Below are 24,139 nucleotides of genomic sequence, written 5' to 3'. Positions count from 1 at the left end.
TATGGTAAGGTGATATGTCACTTCCTAAGACAGGTTTTTTATCTGAATTCTTTCAGGCAGTTCAGGGGGAGGTAACAAGAAAAACTTTGAGTCTTTTGTTCCTTAAAAATAATCAGCCTAGGCCCTGTGGCCAAGTGGTTAAGTTTGCAGGCTTTGCTTCAGTGGCCCAGGGTTTCACAGATTCGAATCCTGGGCACGGACATGGCACCGCTCATCATGCTATGCTGAGGCAGCATCCCCCGTACCACACCTAGAAGGACCCACAACTAAAACATATGCAACTATGTACTAGGGGGCTTTGGGGAGAAAAAGGAAAAATAAAATCTTTAAAAAATAAATAAATAAAAATAATCAGCCTAGGGGCCAGCCCAGTGGCATAGTAGTTAAGTTCGTGCACTCCACTTCAGCAGCCAAGGTTCACAGGTTTGGAACCTGGGTGTGGACCTACACACCACTTATCAAACCATGTTGTGGCAGTGTCCCATATACAAAATAGAGAACTGGCACAGATGCTAGCTCAGGGACAATCTTCCTCATGCAAAAAGAGGAAGATTGGCAAAAGATGTTAGCTCAGGGGTAATCTTCCTCACGAAAAAGGAAATAAATAAAAATAATCAGCCTAAAATAATCCTCACGTTAAAGAGACACATTGTGAGGGGGCAAATTTTGATCCCTTCAGTACATTCTATGATGTTTGCATGACGACATCCCCTAAGCACGCATTTCTCAGAACATATCCCCATTGTTAAGCAACACATGACTGTACAGTAACAGATACTATTTATACTGTACCCGCCATGCATTCTCAACAACCCTACGAGGTAGTTACTATTACTTTCTCCATTTTAAAGATAAGGATACTAAGGAATAAGAAGTCACCCAACATCACCCAACTAGTAAGGGCAGAAGAGAGATCTGAACTTAGGCAGCGCGGCTACAGAGTGTACTCTTATCTACTTGGTTATATGGCAAACACGCCTAGTAAACTAAGAGAGCTCTCAAGGATTACTAATTCCTCGGGTCAACTTTGAACAAATAGCTTTTACTAATATTTCACCAACTCATTCCTAAAAACTCAACCTAAAAGTCAGCTCTTCAGAAGTTTTTTTCTGTCTCCCAGGCAGAATTCATCATACTGCTAGATTTCCAGGTTAATAACATCACAAAATAATTATGTTAGCAAAAGGCTCCAAATAATTCAATGCCACGTTTGCTACAAACTCTAATTTTAATCAACCTATGTATTCATCAACACCTGATTTAATCGCCACCACCACCACCACACACTCACTCCTTTCAAAAAGTTTATTTACTCAACAAAAACAGCAAACAAAACACTAGGTTCCGTTTTTATAACCAGGTTCATTTTTATCCTTGTCAAGAACTTAGGTCAAATTTAACACGTTTGGATGAGTTCTCCTGACTATCTCACGTAATTTACTAAGCCAGAGAACATAAGATATGTGGGTGGTAATATATTTATGTTTACACAAATTTAAACAAGCAAATTCAACATGCATAATTTAAACTGCATTATTACTTCACTTCTAAGATGTACTTCAAGGGAAAAAGAAAAGAAATTACCATTTATAGCCAGGACAGGAATACAAGATTAAAAACTGGGACATCTGGTTTCTGTGCCTTGAGGTTAAGGAGCCATTAACCAGCTCAATAAAATTAAAGTGATTGCTAAACTTGAGTCCAATTTCTCACATAAGGAGAATCATTAGCTACTGACAGCATTAACAACTTACCTTTCATTCCTACCTGCTATGCTTCAAGAAAAAAGGGGGGTGCCTAGGGAAAGACACTTCCCAGATGTAAATTTTAAGAGCCTAAAGATTTTTTAAACACAGGCCTAGAATGGAATGTGATGAACTAAAGCAACCCACAACATGTATTAATCCTATCTGAAATTATTCACTGTCAAATAACTTCTTTAATAGCACTAAAAGTTTCATTCTGGAAATACAATCTTTCTCCTTAAATTAAAAAGCACCTAGTAAATAACCCAAGGTTCACAATAGAGGTCACAAACCAGGGTAACCAAATGCCTGAGAAGTCTCCTAGAACACAGGACTTTCAGTCCTAAACCTGGAACACTAGCAGGACAGCAGGTTACCTATCACAGACTCAAAAAGCCAAATGGTGGTAAAGAATATCCAGGAGCACTGAACACAATGAACAACTGCTAAGCACGTCTCATCTAAAGGGCCACATTTACTTCCGTCTTTGACCTAGAGAAATTAAACGATGACTAAACTCATCTGATCCCAAATCTATGCCGACTTAATAATTCATCCATTTGTCTGACATTTATTATAAAGCATCCATGCCCGAATTACCTTAATGTGTCCCTTGGCTGAGAAAACCAAGTACCTTCACAGAATCTATACTAGACACAACTCTCTCCATGGGTAGTAGAGTGCATCCCTAAACTCTAGTTTTATACAGAGCAACAATTAAGTGTAATGAACTTCACTCAAATGTTGCTCTAACCAGCCCTTATTGGTTTATGTTCTAAAAAGTATTACAACACCACTACCAAGAAGCAGGGCAATTAATCACTTGGTTCTCAAGCTGGCCATGCTCCAAAGTTATCACCCATTCCTAACTGTGAAGGTAATGAAAGAACAATGGTACTTGTGACACAAGCTTTTTCCTCTACTCATCAGATACTTACACTATCCATTCCTCTGGCCAATTCAAAGAGAAGTGCCAAAGATTCACCAGCAGCTATTCTCATGTTTACATCATCAGAAGAGAGGAGGCTTGGAAGTTTATGGAAATGCCTAGAAAATAGTCAGTCATTACTATGTGAACACAATGATGTCAAGAAATGTTTTTATAAAATGTGAAACTAAACATACATACATCTCAAGCTTTTTCTTCACTTCATTAATTGGGCATATGGTCAGTAATAATGTCCATGAGAGAAGTGAGCTAATATGAAGCACTGTATTAGGGGTGCTGCAAACATTAGTATTTTTCTCTTTGAGATAGGACTTGGTGAAGATATTTTCCAAACATTCCAGAGTTGAATACAGCTCCTAATATATGAATAAGATAAGGATATGAAATTACCCTCTTAAATTAGAAATGTGCAAATAACTAGAGTCAAAGGTCTTCTACTTACAGTAATGTCATCTGTGGCAATAAAAGAGCAAACACCAAAGCAAGTTGCGCACTAAAAAAAAAAGCAAATTCAGATATTAATGTTTGTCATTTTCTTATTAATTTATATCTTGCTGCTTCTACAGTTCAATGTGAAAATTTTCTCAACTACGTAACTACATTAGGTCCCAAGCATAGTATAAAAAGAGAGAGGGAACATAGGATCAAGACTCAAGGGAAGTGGGTCTTAGCACACACTCTGCTACCAAAATCAGAGTACAACTTTAGGAAAGTTATTCCATTTCTCTCGGGTCTTCCTTCATTAACCTAGCAGATCATTTCAAACTTCAACTCCAACTCAAAGTCAGAAATTAAGTTTGGACATTTGTGATGAAGAAACCTATTCTATTAAAAGTCTTTAAAACACATTAAGTTTGCCATAGGTTTTTAAGCTTTTAAAACCACTTACAGTTTATGCATTGCTTAACGACAGGGATATGTTCTGAGAAATGTGTCACTGGTGCTTTCGTCACTGTGCGATCATCATAGAGCATACTTACACAAACCTAGATGGTATAGCCTACTGCACACCTAGGCTATATGGTACTACCCTAATGGGACAACTACCATATATGTAGCCCGTCATCAACCAAAATGCCATTATGCAGCGCATGACTGTATATTCATTTGTTTACACGTAAACTCTACTATGACAATTCCCCAAAAAAATTAGCTTCCAAAAAATGAGCAAACAGGAGGAGTAATCTCATAAAATTTAAATAACTGTTCTCAAACTTTCCACCTAAAGAAGGATCTCATTAACTCAGATTTTACTTATTTTGGAATATGTTGAAAAGAAGTCAGGAATCCTTTTGTTGGGGGGAAAAAAGCTAAACAAGTGGGTACACTACAAGATTATCAAGGTAAAGCTTACCTAATGAAATTGACTCAAGACAGTATTTCTACGCAAATAATCTGCTTGCAATATAAACAGGAAACATCGATTTTCAGAACACTACTCTTAAGAAATTAATCATATACAAATTTGTGAGATTTTATTATTCTCCATTTCCCTTTTCTCTATATGTTGTCACTAAAAATTCCCTCATGGTGTTCCAAGTACCCCTAAAGCTTAAGTCTTTAAAGTCACCATTCACATGCCCAAGTTTCAGCTCGTCCTGTTCCGGTACTGTGAGGACACCTGTGATATTAATCTGCTTGGTGTCACTATTTTATGTTATTTCATCCTGGTAAAAATCAGACATTGTTAAAATTAAAAAGCAGTCTAAGCATTATTCTCAGTAAAGGAAAATTTCAATCTGTATCTCTTCTTTCTCCTAAGTAAGCAGCAGAAGCAAGACCACATTTCTCCTTTTGATTATTCTAAGAGAAATGGTAGATTAAAAATTACAACTGCCTACATTTAATAAAGATTCTTCTGCTAATATGCAGAAGGCCGCTAAGTTTTTTTAAAAAAATTCATAGCAAGAGTAAGTACGAAGAAAAAGGCTTTGAAGAACATGCCTTTAAATGACCACAACAAATTCACACACAACCAAAATTAAATGATCGCTCCAAATATCTAACAGTGTTTTCTGTCGAACATTTTAAATACCCCTATAGTTGCATGAAACTACCCAAAAAGGGGGGGGAAAGAAAGGTAAATAGCAAAATCTTAATTAGATACTTTAGGATTACTAACTACTGGAGGGCAGAGATTCCTATGAAGTCACCAAACTCCTACTTCTTTGCCTCCAGGGGAAACAGCCAGACAGGGGAAACTGTATTCCACGCAGGCGGTAAGACCAAGAAACTCGCTGCAGAAGAGATGTGCCTCTGTCCTCTTGCCTTCCCACCTAGCTACCACAGCTGCCATTTGGAGAGGGCGTAGAAGTAGGGCAGAGCTGCAGGACGGATGCCTAGGGACCCTGCCAACTTGTTGTAATGGAAAGTGATACGAACGAGAAATAAACTTTTATCAAGGATTCAGGGTTTATCTGATATAAAGATTAACATCATTTGCCTTAAGTAATACTAATGAGGAAGCTAATTTGAATAATCAGTATTAAAAAGTTTCAAACTTGAACTGGTTCTCTTGTTAGGAAAACAGCTTTAAGATTCAAAACCACTAAAATTAAATTCTTAAGATCCATTAAGACTCTTAAGATTCGTAAGCTCCATTAAGATTCACACGCATGTGATCATTTAAACCACTTATTAGCACACCAAAGACAAACAACAAAAAAAGCCCAAAACCTACAATCTAAAGTCAAATGTTCTAAGGGGTAAATATGAATTAGAGAATGAAAGCTTTTCCAAACCCCAAAACCAGATGAACATTTCACACATCAGAGTTTCCTACATCTACCAAATCCACCCATGTAAATTACAGCATTCAGCTTTTCATAAGGACTTGTAGGCCACAGCTGCCAAAAGTTTTTAAAACACCCAATAAAAAGTAACCAAACAATAAATGTTGTCTAGACCATATCTTTAAGTTCCAATCAAAATTATCCTTCAGTCATCCTAAATAACTCAACACAATATTGTATTTCCTATCAGTACAGTCATGCACCATGTAACAGATGTTTCAGTCAACAACAGGCAGCATATGCAATAGTATAGCCTAGATGTGTAGACAGCTATACTATCTAGGTTTGTGTAAGTACAGTCTATGATGTCCACACAACAAAACTGCCTAATGATGCATTTCTCAGAACATATCCCTGTCATTAAGCAACGCATGACTGTATATGATCTTCAATTTCAAAGATGTAGACATTTGCTCCATCTGGGATGCTCTATGTAAGAAAACAATTGTCATATTGAGTCTGCTTGCTAAAACTGAAAGAGAAATGAGAGTAAAATGTTAATAAAAAGTCACTATTTAAAAAAATGCTGCTTTCCTAGATTATTCATCAGACTGTCTGGGTGTCATGCCTAGATAGATCTACAAATTTAAAAATCTTATACTTACAGTTTGCCTAGCCTGGATACTAGCTGTTCCATCACAAATTATTTTCTTCAAGATCGGTCCAAGAGTTTTTAAAACCTCTTCACTTTCAATTCCAGGGCCCAACTGAATACAAAGGACAGACGCTAACGCCGCAGCTGCACGCTGCTCATCACTTTTACCTATAAAAGAAGCCAAGATGCAACTGTGACAAATTGTTTTCAGTAGACTTATTAAGGCAGCAATTTCCCAAATTTGTTTCGTTTAAAAATGGCATCTCCAACTTATGAAACCCATACTATGCTCCAGGCTTTCACATGAGCTATAAACCTAGTAAGGTTAACTCTGGAAACAGACCCTACTCAAATCCTAGATCCACCACTTTTTAACCAAATGATCTTCAATTATTCTTATTCTCAAACCAATTTCCTCATCTGTAAAATGGAGATTACACCTATCTTAAGAGATACTGTAACAGTTCAGCAAAATAATGTGTTTCAAGCCTTGTGTGACCTTCCAAATGCTTCATGTACTCGTAGAATAGTGCTCAAGTAGCCCTTGAATTAACCTCCCAAGCATTTCAGATGTACACAGCCCATGAGGTAAACTAAACCTTCCCGGGTTCCCCCACAAAAATTTTTTTAAATAAATAAAGGATTGGGCCTGGGCTGGTGGCATAGTGGGTTAAGTTTGCATGCTCCACTTCAGTGGCCCAGGTTTGCAGGTTCAGATCCCAGACGCAGACGTAGCACCGCTCGTTAAGCCATGCTATGGTGGCATCCCATGTGAAACAGAGGAATATTGGCACAGACGTTCGCTCAGTGAGAATCTTCCTCAAGCAAAAAGAGGAAGACTGGCAACAGATGTTAGCTCAGGGCCAATCACCCTCACAATCAATCCATCAATCAATAAGAGATTAAAAACAAGGGCCTCTTGGGGCCGCCCCGTGGCCTAGTTGGGTGTGCTCCACTTTGGTGGCCCATGTTCGCAGGTTCGGATCCTGGGCATGGACCTACACACTGCTCATCAAACCATGCTGTGGTGGCGTCCCACATACAAAATAGAGGAAGACTGGCACAGATGTTAGCTCAGGACGAATCTTCCTCAGCAAAAAATAAATGAATAAAAATAAGGGATTCTTTAAAACTATAAAAACTACATTACTATAAAGGTAAATATAAATTAACTCTTTTGAGAATCATATATACCAAAGGGTCTGAATAAATTTTGAACTTCAGTTATTACCTGATAAATTAAAAATTTATAAAATATTCAAGTTGGAATGAATTTTTAAAGGTCATCTGGTCCAACTACCTTACAGGAAACAGGTTCAATGTAAACACCTTTAACAAAGCCATTCTAATATTTCAAAAAAGTTGGCTCTGCTGTCAATTATACTAAGTTATTTAACCTTAGACCAGTCTCATGTTTCCTAGGCCTTTCTTTACTCTGTACAATGAGAGAGGTAGACTAGATGAAAGATTTCAAAACAATCATTCCTGACAAAGCTTTCACCTCAGGCAAAAGGAGAAAAACAAGGACATAAAGCTAAGCTCGTTCAATTTAAAGGAGCATGTGTGCTTCCTACATTTTTAGTGTTAGAAATATTTTGTTAATAAAGTGATAATGATAGAACGTAATTATTGTCATAACGTTCTTACTTGGCAAATAATTAAGCTGATAGCCCAAAATCTTTTTAATTTTGGTGGTTCCTAAAACTAAAAAGTCTGGTAATACTAGACAATCTTTAAGGTTTCTTTTTTTTTCAGAAGTTCTATAATTATTAACAATATGAATTCCAGAATCTCTATTACAAGTTCTAGAATTCAAATATTCCAAGGATATCCTGAAAATGATGTCATCCACAGCTATGACTGATGTTTTAAATGAGTATAAGGGAAAATGAGGCAGATAATTATGATACTTTTCCAATTTTAGAAAAATAAAGTAGGATACTTTTTGTTGACATCTGACATACACTTACAAGTCTTTCTTATATACAAAGAATGGCAATCACCTCTTCCGATACACCAAAGGATGACAATCTACTCCAATCCTTGCTAGTTTCAGGCTGTTTATTACCTAAACAAAAACAAAGCTTCCAACCAGTCTGATTTTGAGTCTTAATAAGCATGCTATATTCCTTGACAATTATAAAGTTTTAAGAGTGAGCCAGTCTTCTAGTGCCATTAACAAATGTTATTGCAAAGAAGCTAGCAAATTCCTTTTAGTTCTGTGCCTGTGACTCAAAAATAAGGACATTACCTTTTTTCAGGCAGCGTTCAATGCTATCAGTTAAAGTCATTCTTCTTTCCAGAACAAATTCATAAAGCATTTTTGAAGCCAGTGCATTTTTAATACCTTCAAGAGCTGCCTGTCTTATCTTCGCACTATTTAAAACAAAACGTAAGAGAAAGAGAATCCAGCTGAAGTGTACCACACGTCAATAACTTTTAAAAACTTAACCTATTTTCCTTTCAATTTTTTCTATTTAAAGATTTTTTAATCTAACTGTCATCAAGCTCTAAACATTTTCCAATAATAATTTAATTTTCCTCTACAACTCACTTTATTACACAAAAGATTTTTAAGCTGCTATATACCACAGCATTTTTCTGCTTATTAGTTTAATAACCACAACTTTAAATGACCACATAGTATTTTATAGTTTCAATGTACAAGACATGTTCTCCCATATTACATATTTAAGTAAACTCACATTTGTTTTTAACACTACAAAAGTCTAGAGTTCATGTTTGCATCTTCTGGACTTTTAAATTCCATATGTTTTAAGTCAGTTCTAGAGCTACTGTGAAGTAAGAAAATAATCTAGCTTTGATATTTTTCAGGCCTGTAACAAAATTAGAAGACAGAAGGCTTAATGCCAAGTTTAGTTGTCCTTCCTAGTTGAAGATTAAGTTTTAATTCAACAAATCCATTTCAATTATAATCAAATACAGTTATGTGCTATTATGCTAGAACAATGACTAATCTGAGTCAATTAATTTAATTCTAGTGGTATGTTCCTAACCACATTACAAGTCCAAAGAAACAAGAAACATTAAAACATCCAAAGTAAACAAATCAAGCTTTTGAAAAACATACTGTTAACTTAGAGAACTGCACATATTTTATATATATGTAAGGCGGCTGATGGAATCACCCAGAATGAAGTGTTTCCAGTATTTCCTACCTCTTATCCAGCGTCAGGTCAATAAATCCCTTCAATTTGTACTCTAAGTCTTCTTGAGTTCCTTCCTCATCAAGGACTTCTGGTCCTAAGGAATAATTTAAACCAACCACCGTAATTTAAGTAGAAAAAAAGCAGATAAGGAACAGTATAGTATACCTCAGCTACAAGAATTCCTCCAACTGAACATCCTTTTTATCTAAAGCTGCAAATTAAAACTTAAAACTCATACCATCTTCAGCAAAACTGGAAGGATCACTGTAACCACTGCAATGGCTCATTGTTTCAATCGATGCATCCTCATCGCTAAAAGGTTGAACATTTCGATGCTGGCCACCTGTTAGGCAAAAGAAGGTGGAGGTGGATGATTTTGTTGCCATATATATAAATATTTAACTTAGGAATTTTTAAATTTACTTAAGAGAAATTCAGTAATAGAAACCCAAACTTATTTAAGAAAAAAGATGATCATATTACAAAAGAACACATTTAAATAGTCCTAAAATAAGTCAATTCACCTAACACGTATTTTAGAGCCCCAACTATTTACAATATACATCAAGTTCAGAAATATATCAATCATTTAACCTAAGGCACCAGTTTTTGATGATATAAAAACTAGTATTACAGATGAAAAAACTACTTCCAAATCAAGATTTCAAATCACAAAGAAAATTAAAATAGATCCAAAAATAGAATATGTCATAGAACACCATAAGACAAATATATTTTCCAACAAGAATGACTGGAAACTAGTAAACTTTACCTAGTGAATGGGTTAGTTCTTAGGTTATATATGTCTTATGTGAAGAGGAATTTAAGGAGTTAAGAGATGGTAGTTTTAAAGATAACTTGAACTGAGAGAAAAAAAGGCTTAAAAGTGAAGCTTTGGCATTTGATATAGCATAAAAGCCAGTTAGATAAATTACCTTTAAAAAAAAGGTTCTGACATTTCCAACAGTTTAAAAAAATGTATTACTGTTGTATCACTAATGTTGTGTTACTGTTGTTAGTAAAAGTGCTGTCACTAAAAAAAATACTCTTTTTTTTTTTTGGAGGAAGATTAGTCCTGAGCTAACATCCGCCACCAATCCTCTTTTTGCTGAGGAAGATGGGCCCTGAGCTAACATCTGTGCCCATCTTCCTCTACTTTATACGTGGGACACCTGCCACACAGTATGGCTTGACAAGCAGTGCATAGGTCCTCGCCCGGGATCCATACCAGCGAACCCCAGAATGCCAAAGCACGTGAACTTAACTACTGTGCCAAGAGGCTGAGTGCCTCCTTTTTTTTAAATTAGAATCTTTCTTTCAACTTCACGTAACCTAAGGAATAAATCCATATTCCTAGTCACTGTCATTTCTGGCCAGTTTTTTTTTTAATAGGAATTTCATATTAATAAAAAGATTGCCTAGTTATGAATTACACCGAGCACTGAGTTTAAAATAAGTCCCAAATTCTACTCCCAAAGTGACCTTGAGTTACCTCTGAGCCCACTGCCTTATCAGTAAAATCTAAGACTGCACCAAATATCACTAGGCCCCTATGTTCAAGAAATTCGTGACATTTACTATCTTAAAATAAGTTTTTTCTAAATCCTCTAAGTTTAAGCCTGTTGCTCTTGGTTTTTTTTTAAACACAGGTTGTCTTTTTATTTTAATCAAAAGAGAAGAGAATTTAGCAGATTTTTAAATCAACACAGGAAGCAAGTGGGCTTACCAACTTGCTTGCTATCCTAAAGGGAATAAATGGTGCCAATCAAAGCAGTAAAGCATAAACAATAAGCAATGAAGCCAAGATCCCAAAACTTCTTAATCAGAGTGCTTAGGACAGAAATAAACAAAGATCTATGACATCATAGTCTATTTCTGGATCTATCTTCATTTGTTTTCATGACTTGAAGCCATGGCAATAGCTGAGAATCATTTGAGTAACTTTTACTAACATTTATTCATGAATCGATTTAAGGTTTTTATTTTTCATATTCAGCCTACTTCTAATCGGTCAAGAAGAGTATTTCCCATGCAAGTCTTACTCAGCTCCCTTCTTTAAGTTTCAATGACTTCCCAAGACTCAAGAGAAAGAGAGATTTAAAAAAACAAAAAATCAAGGAAAAGAACCCTGTATAAACACCTGATATCTAGGTCAAACTCATCCACCTTGTGATCTCAAGTACCATTAATGAGGTGGCACTCTAGACACACAAAGTCTTTATTTTTTAGAGGGATGGCTTACTGACAAGGTTTTGTTCTTTCCTAAAAATGCTCTCTTCAAATTAAGAGCTATGACAAGTATGCACACCTGTATAAGAGGTCAATTTGGTTAGCTTCCTAGAACCCTCCCCCAACTTAAAAAAATAAAGAATTTAAATAGAAAACTCATTAAAGAGACAGAGAGAAGTTAGTTATCTTTTGGTTGTGCATGTAAAGGTCTCATTTGAATCCCATTTCTTCTAGATGTCATTTAAAAATACCAATAAGGGAAGTCCAAGTTTGTCACAATTTTCTCTCTTATACTCAACAACCATTTATTCATTTATTTAGTGAATAAGTAATACATTCACACGGAACCAAATTAAGGTTTTAAAAAAGTAAATCTCACCCACATACTCCACTTACCAGAGACAAGCAGTTAAGTTCTAGTGTAAATGTCAAAAGATATTCAAAGCATGTATAATTTTATGAACTAATCAAAGAATTCTTTTTCATTTGCTTACATATGCTAAAATTCATATATATACTTTACATAACCTTTTCTACTGAGAAAGAAAAGACAGCAGCAATAAGGCTGCGAATGAGCCTTAATGGAAAACTTGAAAGGCAATCCACCACTGCCTTCTGAGGTTATTCTCTAAGTACCAGAAAGGAATGAGGCTAGACTGGAAGCTTCAGAAGGGAATAGAGATTTGTGATTCAAGGAGGTGATTAGTAACATTGTTACCATTTTCAAAACGACTTTAGCTACTGCTTCTCCATTATTTGTTTCATCAACAAAAGGTAAACATAAAGAAGAATAAAATTAATAAGGTCCTTCTAGACAGAATACATGTTTACTTCAGATGAGGAAAAGCTGACGCAAAGGAAAGAGGTCTCCTCAATTCACACAGAGCAACTAGATGCCACAACACACTAATTATGTACTTAACATCTCGATCAAGAATGAATTTCATGCATATCGAGAGCATTTGATCAAAATAAAGAGAGATATAAAGAAAACGAAAAAACCACCACTTATAACAATTCATTCCTATTGTCAATTATTAAATACTTAATACATGATTACAAGTTTTCGCGCTGCTATAAATATAGGAAAGCTTTTTAAAATGCCAGTTTCCAATTATCTTTAACAAGAAAACTGGCCTGTTGACTTTCTAATGTACAAAAGAATATCATTCTGGGGGGTACACTGGCAATGGTGTTGACAAATACCTAATGGCTACTAGTAGTTCCGACGTGATAATGTCTCAGGATATTCCAATATTTAACTTCAAAACTTCAACAAAACAATTACTAAATGAGATGATTTTACCTAGTTTACTGTAACACTCGATTAGAGTTTAGTGTGGGGTCTCGCAGAACTTTCCGCTTCAAGTCCTTTTTTCATAACCATATAGTTAGTAGCAGAGAATCATTAATTCAGTTCAGCACCTACCCATCCAGGAAAAGGCGCAACCTTGCAGTGAGGACACAAAAAACCTAACTTTTGGCCAACTGCAGCCTGAGCTCCTCACCACCCCCGCCTATCCCGGGCTCACGGCAGAGACTCTATAGAATGCAGCACAAAGGACAACGCGGTTTCTGCCCGGGGGAGTCGCCTCAACGGGTCACAGTGGAGCTGGGGGCTCGGGATTTCCGCAGGTGCCAGCCAGGAGTGGCAGCAGAGCCCAGGCTGAGACAGTGGCTCACAGTTTCCGATGCCTCCGCCCGGCCAGGTGGACACGCAGGATGCGCAAGGCGGCAGCTGAAGGGGATGCCACACCTGCGCCTTTGCGTCACCCCGGCCCTACCTCGCAAGGCCGAGGCCGCGTGACGCTAGAGCCGGTCCAAACCCACCGGACGTTTGGCATTCCCAAGAACTCCATGTTGGAGCCGGGAGGTCAAAGGCGACCAGTGACAGCACCGACACAACTCCGAGCTCTGCCCCACCCCCCGTCCGGGAGAGCTCTGGAGAGCAAGCACCGACCTCTAACAAAAGTTCCTCTCCCGCCCCGCTCCCCGGCACCCCGACCGCGACTCCCTCTCAAGGCCAAGAACCCATTCGTCCCCATGGCCGGCGCCCAAGTCCGGCTCGCATGCCAGATCCACATCGCGCGAGGCACGGCCCCCAGCGCATGCTGGGAATTGTAGTTTACCAGGAAAGCCAGGATCCTCGCAGACGCAAACGTCTGGAGGGAAAAAACTACAATTCCCGCGGTGCTCAAGACCAAAAGACTCGCTAGCCCGGCCGGCAACCAGGATGCCGGCGGCGAGGATACTCCCTTACCCGCTGTCGCCGCCGTCGCTGCAGCTGCCCCTGAGCCGCCTCCACCATTGCCACCGCGGTGGGGAGTGTTCCGTTTCTTATTCTTCGGCATCGTGGGACGCCCGGTGCCGCCTAAATTCGGAACTTAGTGAGGATCAGCCGATGGAGCTGCACTTTTTACTCGTGCGTCTGTGCGGCAGGCGGCTGAGAGGCGAGTCTTCGGCTAACAAGAGAGGCGAGAAGCGGCGGGGGTAAGAGTGGGCGGTGGCGGCAGCAGAAATCCCCGTGAAGAGCTGTAATCGGAAACGATACATGTTTCTCTCTAGCGCGGGAGCTAAGGCGGGGCGGTCGAGGCCACGACGCCTTAAGTAGCAAGACTGTCGCCTGTCGTCACCATCTGTGGGTGGGGCTCGAACTCTCACTAGCCAATCCGCATAGGTCTCCCCACCCGAGTCCCACTTCGCGTGGCCCATGGATGCCGACTACCAATCCCATGCCGCAAGTCTTCCAGTCCCGCGCAGGGAGCGAATCTTCGGTGCCACACTGAATTCTGGGAAATGTAGTAGGCCGCGGGGCGGGGGAGTCGTCTCCCAGCTCCTCCCAACAGGCCTTTCAGCGCGCTTCCTTCCTGCCTCCTAACCCCCTCCCCTGCCTCGGCGCGGCCCCGCCTTGGAATTGCCTGGGGTGGTCCCTGGTGATGAGCAACGCAGCGGGTATGCCCAATGACGACATCCAACTTCCAACTGGGAGCTACGCAATCGGCTTTGCTCGTCTATCGGCGGAGACTCGCGTTCTTCTCTTTAATCTTTCTCCTAGTTCCCTGCGGCCTCTGCGCTGGCCCAGCCATACCCCTCCTTGGGAACTTTTTTCCCTGGTTTTAGTTGTTGAATTAGTTTAGCGATCCTCTATAATATCTATAATTGAAGTGTGGTTCAGAGCTATGTGCCTCCCACCTCCAAAAAAAGTGTGCTTTAATCTACTTAGTCGTGTAGTTTGTGGATTTCTCCTATTCTAAACTAGAAATATCTGGCGATTCAGTGTCACAGGTTTCTATACAAGAATGTGTCCTTTGACAATTCTACCTGCCAATTAGGAGGTCAATCTGGGATAAGGTTGTTTTCTGAGAACTTAACAGCTGGTAAAACAAACATGAGCTATAAATACCAATCATCGCGGCGTTTTTTATTTTCCAAGGTCCTCCTAGATCTGTCTTCCTAGTTATATTGGTCGTGTATTTAGGACCTGTTGTTAGGTTCATATATTATGCTTAAGACAGATCAAACTCACTTATTCACCTCAATGTAGGTGACTCATGCCCCTCTCCACCTCACTCCTGAGCTCCTTGTCGTATTTTCAACTGCCTGTAGCACGTTTCCACCTAAATATTCCACCTGCACCTCAATCCAATATCTCTAAAACAAATGCCATGTTTCCCTCTTCCTGTCTTCCCTTGTGTTCACAGTACTCCTATCCTCCCATATGTCCAAATTTAAAACCTCAACTTTATACATGGTTCTTCTCTCTCTCTTTAGTGCCCCCCATACAATGTTTTACAGTAAAACTCTTAAATTTGTGTCGTATTCTCCAATCACACATGGCCTCAGTTCCTGCCTGGGCACTTTAAGGGATCTCCCAGCCTTTTCACCAATGTCTCATGCATGATAATGCTGCCACATTTATTTGTGTATCCCCTATTTTATTAATTCACCTGCTTTAATATTTGCTCAAAAACATTCCTTGGTTCCATTACCAATACATTAAATGCCAACCCTCTTAGCCTGTCCTGGACTCCCTTTCCAGTCCCATCCCTCACTGCTTGCCCATACACGCCCTGTTTTTAGCCAGACTGAACTGATCCTCATTTCCAGTACACAGTTCTGCTCTTCTGCTCCCCTACCTCCGTTTGATCCCTCACATTGTTCCCTGTTCTTGAAATGCTCTTCCTCCCATCTTCACCTTAAAGAAGTTTATCCATCTTTCAAGATCTAGCTCAAATGCCACCTCCTTCACGAAGCCTCTAACCAGAATTGTTCTTCCTGCTCCCAACTCTTAGCACTCTGTAATGCTCTAATGTCACTTAGTGTATCCCCACAGGCCACACAGCCTATTCAAAGGGCAACATTTCAGGGTTGCTTTTACTTTATTTAATCCTAAAGCAACAAGTAAACTGCACAGAGCACATAAACCAGATAAGGATGCAGGTTGGTGGACATAGCTCCCACTGATTCCCTTGTATCATCCCTTCAGATGGTGGCACTTCTGAAGTCCAGTGGCCCTGGCCCACATTGATTGAGTTGACCCCAGGTTGGAGTAGCATAGAACTCCATAGCTTTTATAACCCCAGCTCTTCATCATCCAGAAACAGCTTATACTGTACGTAAGGCAATAATTTTGCTACTCTGTGAGCCATATCACCAGGCTTAATGTCCAGGTTCCAGGGCCTAAAACGTGTGCTTTGCCTGCATTTGAGAGACACTCCTTTTGTCTGCAACCATTCATGTCCACTTAGAGGCTTTTCTTGGGCGGGCCTAGCATGGCCTACCACATCATAAACATACTTGTTTTACATTTATTTGTAAACACATGTCATCTCATGAAATTGTCAGCTCCTGAAGAACAAGAACCTTGTTTTCTTTATCTCTATCCCTCATCGCACATAAGGAATTGTTGTCTTTGCAATTATAGATAGTCAGTATATGTTAAATGAATGTTTAAGAAATAATTGTTGACTAGATTTTTCTGGGTCAAGAAAAGGGAGAAACATTCTTTTTTTTTTAAGACTTTTTTTTATTTTTTCCTTTTTCTCCCCAAAGCCCCCTGGTACATAGTTGCATATTTTTGGTTGTGGGTCCTTCTAGTTGTGGCACATGGGACACCACCTCAAGCATGGCTTGGTGAGCAGTGCCATGTCCTCGCCCAGCATCCGAACAGGGGAAACCCTGGGCTGCCAAAGCAGAGCGCACAAACTTAACCACTCGGCCACAGGGCTGGCCCCGGGAGAAACATTCTATACATGGAGTATTTCTTTCAATTCAATGAACTCTGAGAGGTATTTTTGATAAAATCATCTTACTGTATCTTTATGTCTACAGTTTAACTCCAGATCAGTACAAGTACTAGAAGATTTAGCTGTTGTCCTCATACGACAGTAGTCCTCAACTCAACATATTGGTTTTGCAACATATTTAAAGAAGTTAGAAGACTCAAAACAACATTAAGTGAGTGACCAAACAACTACAAATACCAGGAGGAAAGGGGAACAGGACAAAAGGGCTTTCTCTTTGCAAGGCTTTGCCTTTTTATTCAGGAAAGAACACCTTCCCCAGAAACTTCTGCCTCATCTCATTGGCCGGACTCTTGTCACATGATGGTCTCTAGCCAAAAGGGAGTCTAGAAGGCAAGTATTTTTGGTTGGGCTCATAGACCATCAAATTTGAGATTCTGTGGTTAAAAATAAAGGGGAGATCATGGATATAAGGTAGGTGGCCAGCAGTGTCTGTTTCATATACTATGAGGCAAAGTTCGCCCATGCTCTAATAAATTAATATCACATATTCGTTACCAACTTGACATTATGTGCTGCCTCTTCCCTCTTACTAGTAAGACATATCCTCCTATAAAACATGACCGACTCAATTTAACATTCCATCTAACAGATATCACCATCATGGTAAGTATACTCAGATGGTGCCAAAATAAATTTTACATTAATCTAAATTTGTGGGCATACCTGAGAAGAATTCTAATCTCCTGGGGTCTGTTTTTCAAAGATTTCGGTTCCAGAACAATTAACGCAAATAAGACCTAGTATTCAAACCTCCCTTGAAGGCATAAACATGAAAGGTTTTCTTTGAATAACCTTAATCATGGCTTCCTTGGGATTCTTTGCATAAATTAGCAGAAGTAAATGTCTCTCAGATCCTCCGTCTAAGACTTGTCATTATCTAGTTCCTGCCTATCTCTCCCAGCTCACCTCTCATCACCTAACAACACTGTCCCTTCCCTTCTGCCGTCTGGAACTCCTCGCAAGCCTCTGAGCTCACCATGCTCAAGCTTCTGGGCCTCACACAGGTTTGGTACCTGCCTGCCTCTGCATCTCATCTTCTGCCCCTCTTCTTACCCACCACAGTTCAGGCACACCAGTCTTCTTTGCCAACTCAAAATACAAAGTTCACGCCCCCCTTAGGACTTTGGTAACAGCTCTTCCCTCTACCTGATATCATCATTCCCTGAGCTTCCGATAGTTGCTATTCAGATTTCGGCTTAAATGACACCTCCCTGAAGAGGCCTCCCCACTCTCCATTCTAAGGTAATCCCCTTACCCCACCACCACCCACCTGTATTATTCTTCTAAAGCACCAGTCTCACTACCTAATATTATTGTCTCTCTGCCCTACTAGAATGTTAGAATTATGAGAAAGGAGATTTTGTTTTACTCTCTACTGTACCTTCAGTACTGGAACTTAGTAGATATTCAATTCATGTTTACTGAATGAAGAAATGGATAGGTAATTGATTGTCACTCTTCTGCCTGGACCATTCTTCTCCACCATCTCCTCATCCTTTAAGTCACAGATCTTGGACTCCCCCACTCCATCTGATTTAAATGTCTCTCTTCTGTTCTCTTACAGTACCTTCCCTATAATAACATTAATTATATGTATTGTAATTCTTGATTACTCGTCCATTTCCCCAGCAGACACAAAGTGGGCAAAGTCCAAGTTCGTCATCTCTGAATCAGACACAGGGCTTTTACAAGCATATGTAGCTCTTTTGTGCAAATTAGAAAGAGAGGCCAGGGCACCCAGCTTGATGAGTAATAATGGGCTGAAATTCAGCCCCCTCTCTTCCTTGAGCAGGGAACAACCTGTACACCTGTACATAGAGGCCCTGGTAGACAGTAATTGTTTAAGTCAATGAGGGAGTGAATTTCCTCTATATCTGAGCAGTTTTCTTAAAGGCAAAGAAACCATCATGGGGAAAAGAGTGAGACTAACAATTATCAAAAGTGCACTCTGTTGGGGCTGACCCAGTGGCATAGCAGTTAAGTTTGCGTGCTCTGCTTCAGTGGCCGAGGGTTTGCCGGTTTGGATCCCAGGTGTGGACCTACACACCGCTCATCAAGCCACACTGTGGTAGGCGTCCCACATATAAAATAGAGGAAGATGAGCACACATGTTAGCTCAGGGCCAGTCTTCCTCAAAAAAAAAGTCCACTCTGTCACTGGCACTGTTCTAAGTTTTTTTTTTTAAACCACTTTATTGAGGTATGATTGACCTACAAAAACGTGTACATCTTTAATGGATAGAACTTGATGAGTTTGGAGATAAGTGTACACTCATGAAACCATCACTACAATCAGTGCCATAAACATTACCCATCACCTCCAAAAGTTTCCTCCCATCCTCTTTGTGTGTGTGTGATAAGAACACTTAATTCTAGGTTCTTTTCACACATCTCATATACTTCTTACAACACCTGTATACAGGAAAAATTAGTTTTAACATTTTGTGGATGAAGAAATGTGCTCAGAGAGGTTTCCTAACTTCCCCAAGGTCGTACCATTAGTAAACAATGAGTCTGTGATTACCCAGGCCCATCTGATTCCAAAGTTATCCCTGGCTGGCCTTGGCCACACAGAAACCCAACTGCTGCTTCCCAGGAGCCATGGGTTTTGTGTGCAGTCCTGCTACGACAGGCTGGTGTGGGCAAAGTCTTGCCAGGTTCCCCTTTTTTTAGTGTCCCTTGACCCCAAGTGTTGTTGACTGATGATAACTGTTTGGCAGATTTAGATCTTTCTGATATTTCTAAGGCTGTAGCAGAATTATATTATCAAATAGCAATGTTATTCAATCAAATAGTTTTTTAAAAATAGATTATCACTTATGTTCTAGGTTATGTTGCTTTCTTAATGTGTTTGAAGTTTTATTGCCGGGAATGGTGATAATGCAACATGCTAAATTTGAGGTCCCTGTTTGTTTCTTTTAAGAAAGGATACAGTGGCAAGTTTAGGTAGAACTCTTAACCCTTGAAATATATTTTGTTTGCCTTTTTTCTTTTTGTTATATAGGAGACATTTCTTTGTGGTTTTCAGTTTTGAAATTGCTTACACTTTCTCTAATGAAATTTCTGACAAATTAAAGACAGTAAGTTCAATTGTCTTCTAAAAAGAGAATATTGCTTGTCTCACAAAGTTGCAGTATTATCAATAACACAGTATGAGGCTCTGTTAGAAGAGTACGTGAACCCTAAGTACCATCATACGCACAGCTAGACAATGATGTTTATAACATATTGTATTGGAAGACCTTTTCATGGCAATGGCACACATGTGAATTATCTTTTCTTTGAAGATAGAGTATCACTGGACTTTTTCATTTGGCTATCCTCTGACCCTTTATGCCAAACATAATCAAAATCAACTTGTTCTCTACTGACCTCTCTACCCTATATCTTACAACCAGTTCTTCTTCCCCGCTTTCTGTGTATGATAGCACCAATCTTCTTGACAAATAACCAGAGAATCTTAAAGTCGAAAAAGACTTGAGAGGTGATCTACTTCAAAATCCTGTCTCATCCAGGAAACCCTTTGGCAACATAACTAAGATCCAGATCTGTAACTCAGTCTTCCAGGGTTCAAATCCTGGCCATACTACTTGCAGCGGTTTCTTGAGCAAGTCACTTCACCTCTCTGTACCTGTTTCAAAGAGGATAACAATAGAACCTACTTCATGGTTGGAATGAGGAATACGTGAAATAATATATGTGGAGCACTTAGCCCAGTGCCCAGTACTAGTAAACACTCATTAAATGTTAGCCTTTAATATTAGCAAGCAGATATTTATCCATCTTTCTCAGGCTCTGCCAGTGCTAGGAATCACACCACTTTTCAAGGCAGATCTTTCCAATATTGGATAGTTATCAGTTTCAGAAAAGTCTTATATTCCTTCAACAGATATTCATCAGGTGTCTGCTATGTACCATATATTGTTCTAGAACCTGAGAACAAAGAGATGAGTGAGAACAGGGTATCTGGCCTCATGAAGTCCCCATTCTAACAAGAGAACTCACCACCAGGTGGCCTGTGACTGTCCTGCCCTCTCAGCCCACTTGGAGGCAATACTCTTACATCCCCCAGGGACATGACCAACGAAGTCCTTCATTTACCGGTAAGCAGCTAATCCACACGCTCCCCAGGCAGTTCAGTCCTCTTTTCTAGAGCAAGTTGCCTCGTCCCTGTGAACCTCCATTTCCTTATTTGTGAATAGGAGTAAATAATTCCTACCTATTAAGTCCCTGGACTGTCCTAAAAAAAAAATGAGATCATTATGTGGTCTTTGTAACCTTCCGGTACTCTATAATGACAAATATTCCTTGTATTAAGCCAAAGAAAGAAAGACTCTTCTAATGATGGAATTTTAGACATCAGTCAGCAAGGGAGGATCTTTTGGCTAGGAGTAGATAGAGAGGGGTGAGAGGAGGAACCTAACCAAGCCCCCAAGTCAGGCTTACCTACAAGGACCAGATTGGACTGAGTCAACAAGGGATCCAGCATTGCTTCCCAAAATCTCATTGGTGGCCACATATGTTGCCAGAAGGTCACCACGTTTTAGATCTAGACAGACCTAGAGTCAAAATGCCTTTTCTACCACTTACTGGTTGGGTGACTTTGTGCAAGATACTTAATCTAAGCCATGGTTTCCTCATTTGTAACTCAGATTCTCTCTCCTGGGATTTCAGAATTAGAACTAAGACATTCAGGGCCTGTACTAGTCTTTTGAGTGGAGGAGATATAATGTCAAGGAATAAAAAGTGTCTATCATCTGCTTACCACAGACATGAAAAAACAAGAAAGCCAGTTTGCTGAGAGAAAGGAATGAAACAGGACTGTAGAGAGAAGCAGAGGTGAGAGATGGAGCTGACCAGCTCCGGATGGCCTCCGCTTCCAGGTAGCAGAGTTTCCCAAGACTCAACTGAATTCCCGCCTTCGAGTTCCAGGAGACACTCCTGAACTTCTAAAATAAACTCTTTCTTTGTGCTTAAGTTAGGTCTAGTCAGTTTCTATTTCTTGCAAGGCAGAGTAACTGATAGTTTCTTCTTGGCACTTCCCTATGTTCTTGAGTCTGGTATCTCTTGGAGACCCAGGAAACTGTCCAGGCAGTTGCAAATGGGACTTGCAAAGCCTGTCTTTTACTCTCAGATGAAAGGCAGTAGGAAGGAGGAACAGATTCTCCAACACTTTGGAGGCATGTTAGCATTTTTCTAAATTATGGAGAATGAGTGAACTGCCAAATTTCATTCATCATCAGTGGTATTTTACTGTGAACCAATTCAGCCAAAGAATTCTGAAAAGACACTTTAAAAACCTAAGCCAAACTGAACTGACCATACCAAGTTTATCACACTAAAGTATTTATATTAAATAGTTCTAAAATTATAATTATTTTATTAAAAATAAGAGAAAATTGGCCTTATGTCTAAAATACTGAAAATTTTATTAATAAGATACATTTAGTAAATATTTTTTCATTCCATTCCAGAAAGGCTTTTGCAGTTAATTTGATTGCCTACCTAAAATCTATCTGACCCTCCTTCCTCATTCACAGAACCTCAATTTTATCCAGATTTCCAACCTTCTTTGAGTGAACATATGCTTCAGGGAAGACTGGACCTAGCCTCAACTCGGGTTGGGTCATGATGGATTTCTCTTACAAATGGTTGGTTTAGTCTTGGACACACAACATAATTCTAGCCAATGAGGTGTAAGAGTTGAGGGGTTTTTCCGAAAGATTTCTCCTTCCCAAGAAAAATACAAATGAAGAGAAGGTCTTTCTCTGGATGTTGTCATTTGTGACGGCGAGGGCAAACAAAGCTAACATACCAGGAATGACGAAAGAGGATTAAAGAAGCTGGATGAGATTTTTGAGTCACTCAATTACCAATTGGTGCCACCCACCACCTCTAGATGCTCAGTAAGTGAGATAATAAAGACCCTAAGTATTTAAGTCAATTTTAACTGGAGATTTCTGTGACTTGGGGCTGAAAGCATCCCAACTGACAACTGTTTTATCTAACAATCCCTTTAAAATGATGATAGCATTTGGCGATTTCTAACATTCTTATATATGTTCAAAAGTGAGTTAAATAAAAATAATCCCCCAACTATTCCCCTACAACCCTTAAAAGTGCCATATGTTCCAAGAAAGAAAAAGTCTTTGAAATCCTCACTCCTGTCATCTGCTGTTTTGTACATAGAATCTACCAACATAGTGCCACTGCCCACTTCACGCCGCCTCCACAGAATTCTGTCCAAGGACACCCTGTGAAAAACGCTTTATTTGGAGAATTTCTTTTCCTCCACTCCCACTATTATTGTGTTTGAGTGTTTTGTGGACTTTTTTCCCAAGTCTCCTTTTCTTTCTCCATCTTTGGCATTGCTAATTAAAAGTTTTATTTCCCTTAATGGTCCTTAATAGCGTCAGTTGTTGTTGTTGTTAACTGGCATCAGAATTTTTGTGATTGAAACATCTTTCAAGGGGAGGAATCGATTTTCAGCCAATGATATCCCAGGGGGCTAACTTTCCTTAAGCTATGGTTGATAATTCATGAATGGTAGTTTTCCTTCTAAACAAGGACTGCCATGATGGGTGAGCAATGGTGCGTTCTCTATGTTCCAAAGACTGAGGGAGTAAAATGTACTCTACTCACATAGTAACAGGGTTAATTTGATTCTCTCTCTCTAGGTCATGACTGTTATTTCTTTGAAGGTTATTTATTTGTTGGCTTGATTTTCGCAGCCTAGTCTTTTTTGTGTAGGAGACATTTTCTTGTCACAAATTGTTTCCATTCATGCATCCGTTGAGACAAATTTGCCTTTGTCTCCTGGTTCTCTTTCTTAGGATGGATTTTAAGAAGCCCCAGGCTGATCAAGGAACTCTCAAAATAGGAAGTGAACCAACAACATTTATACTTTTCTGCTCTTCATATGTTTCAGGGAATATTCAAGAATGTTCTTTCCCTACTCTTATTCTCCCAAGTTCTACCTCTTCTATATTAACCCACTCTCTCCATATCCCCAATATTTCCTCCTAAAAGTGTACACAGTACCACAGCACCATTTTCACTGCCCCGTGAGCTAGAATATCTGCCTATATGTTTTCTTTAAAATGAGGTAGTACATTTTGCCAGCCTCACTATTTGCTTTCTTGTGGTGTTATCCATTTGTTATATTTGACTCAGTTTTTTTGGATGGATTCAATAGTTATGATTCGACATTTAGAGAGATACAATCAATTAAGTAATGTATTGGCTTTTAAATCTTCAAAGATGAGACATAATGCAATCTCTGGCTTTGATAGTTCTCCTAAACTCCAGAGCCCTATATCCAATCACGGACTTTTACTGACATTTACTGTCTCAC

At 39.4% G+C, this 24,139-nt stretch overlaps 1 protein-coding gene across 5 annotated transcripts in view; it reads right to left on the bottom strand.

The window, feature by feature from the left end:
* Positions 1–24,139, bottom strand: part of IFRD1 (interferon related developmental regulator 1) — a 45,808-nt gene that overhangs the window by 8,431 nt on the left and 13,238 nt on the right. For 2 of the 5 annotated variants that reach the window (XM_070264204.1, XM_005609315.4), the window contains 7 exons: positions 9,490–9,594; positions 9,261–9,345; positions 8,333–8,457; positions 6,092–6,249; positions 3,137–3,187; positions 2,875–3,050; positions 2,684–2,792 (listed from right to left, as the gene is read on the bottom strand). In XM_070264204.1, coding sequence (XP_070120305.1) covers positions 2,684–2,792; positions 2,875–3,050; positions 3,137–3,187; positions 6,092–6,249; positions 8,333–8,457; positions 9,261–9,345; positions 9,490–9,594 — 809 coding nt within the window. Of the gene's footprint in view, positions 1–2,683; positions 2,793–2,874; positions 3,051–3,136; positions 3,188–6,091; positions 6,250–8,332; positions 8,458–9,260; positions 9,346–9,489; positions 9,595–12,786; positions 13,584–13,740; positions 14,071–24,139 lie in introns of those variants that run through there. The other 3 variants (NM_001301221.1, XM_023638747.2, XM_070264205.1) reach the window with 3 other exon arrangements.

Source organism: Equus caballus, chromosome 4, assembly GCF_041296265.1.
Source record: "Equus caballus isolate H_3958 breed thoroughbred chromosome 4, TB-T2T, whole genome shotgun sequence".
NCBI classification, from domain to species: Eukaryota; Metazoa; Chordata; class Mammalia; order Perissodactyla; family Equidae; genus Equus; species Equus caballus.
This window is presented reverse-complemented; position numbering and strand designations above follow the sequence as displayed.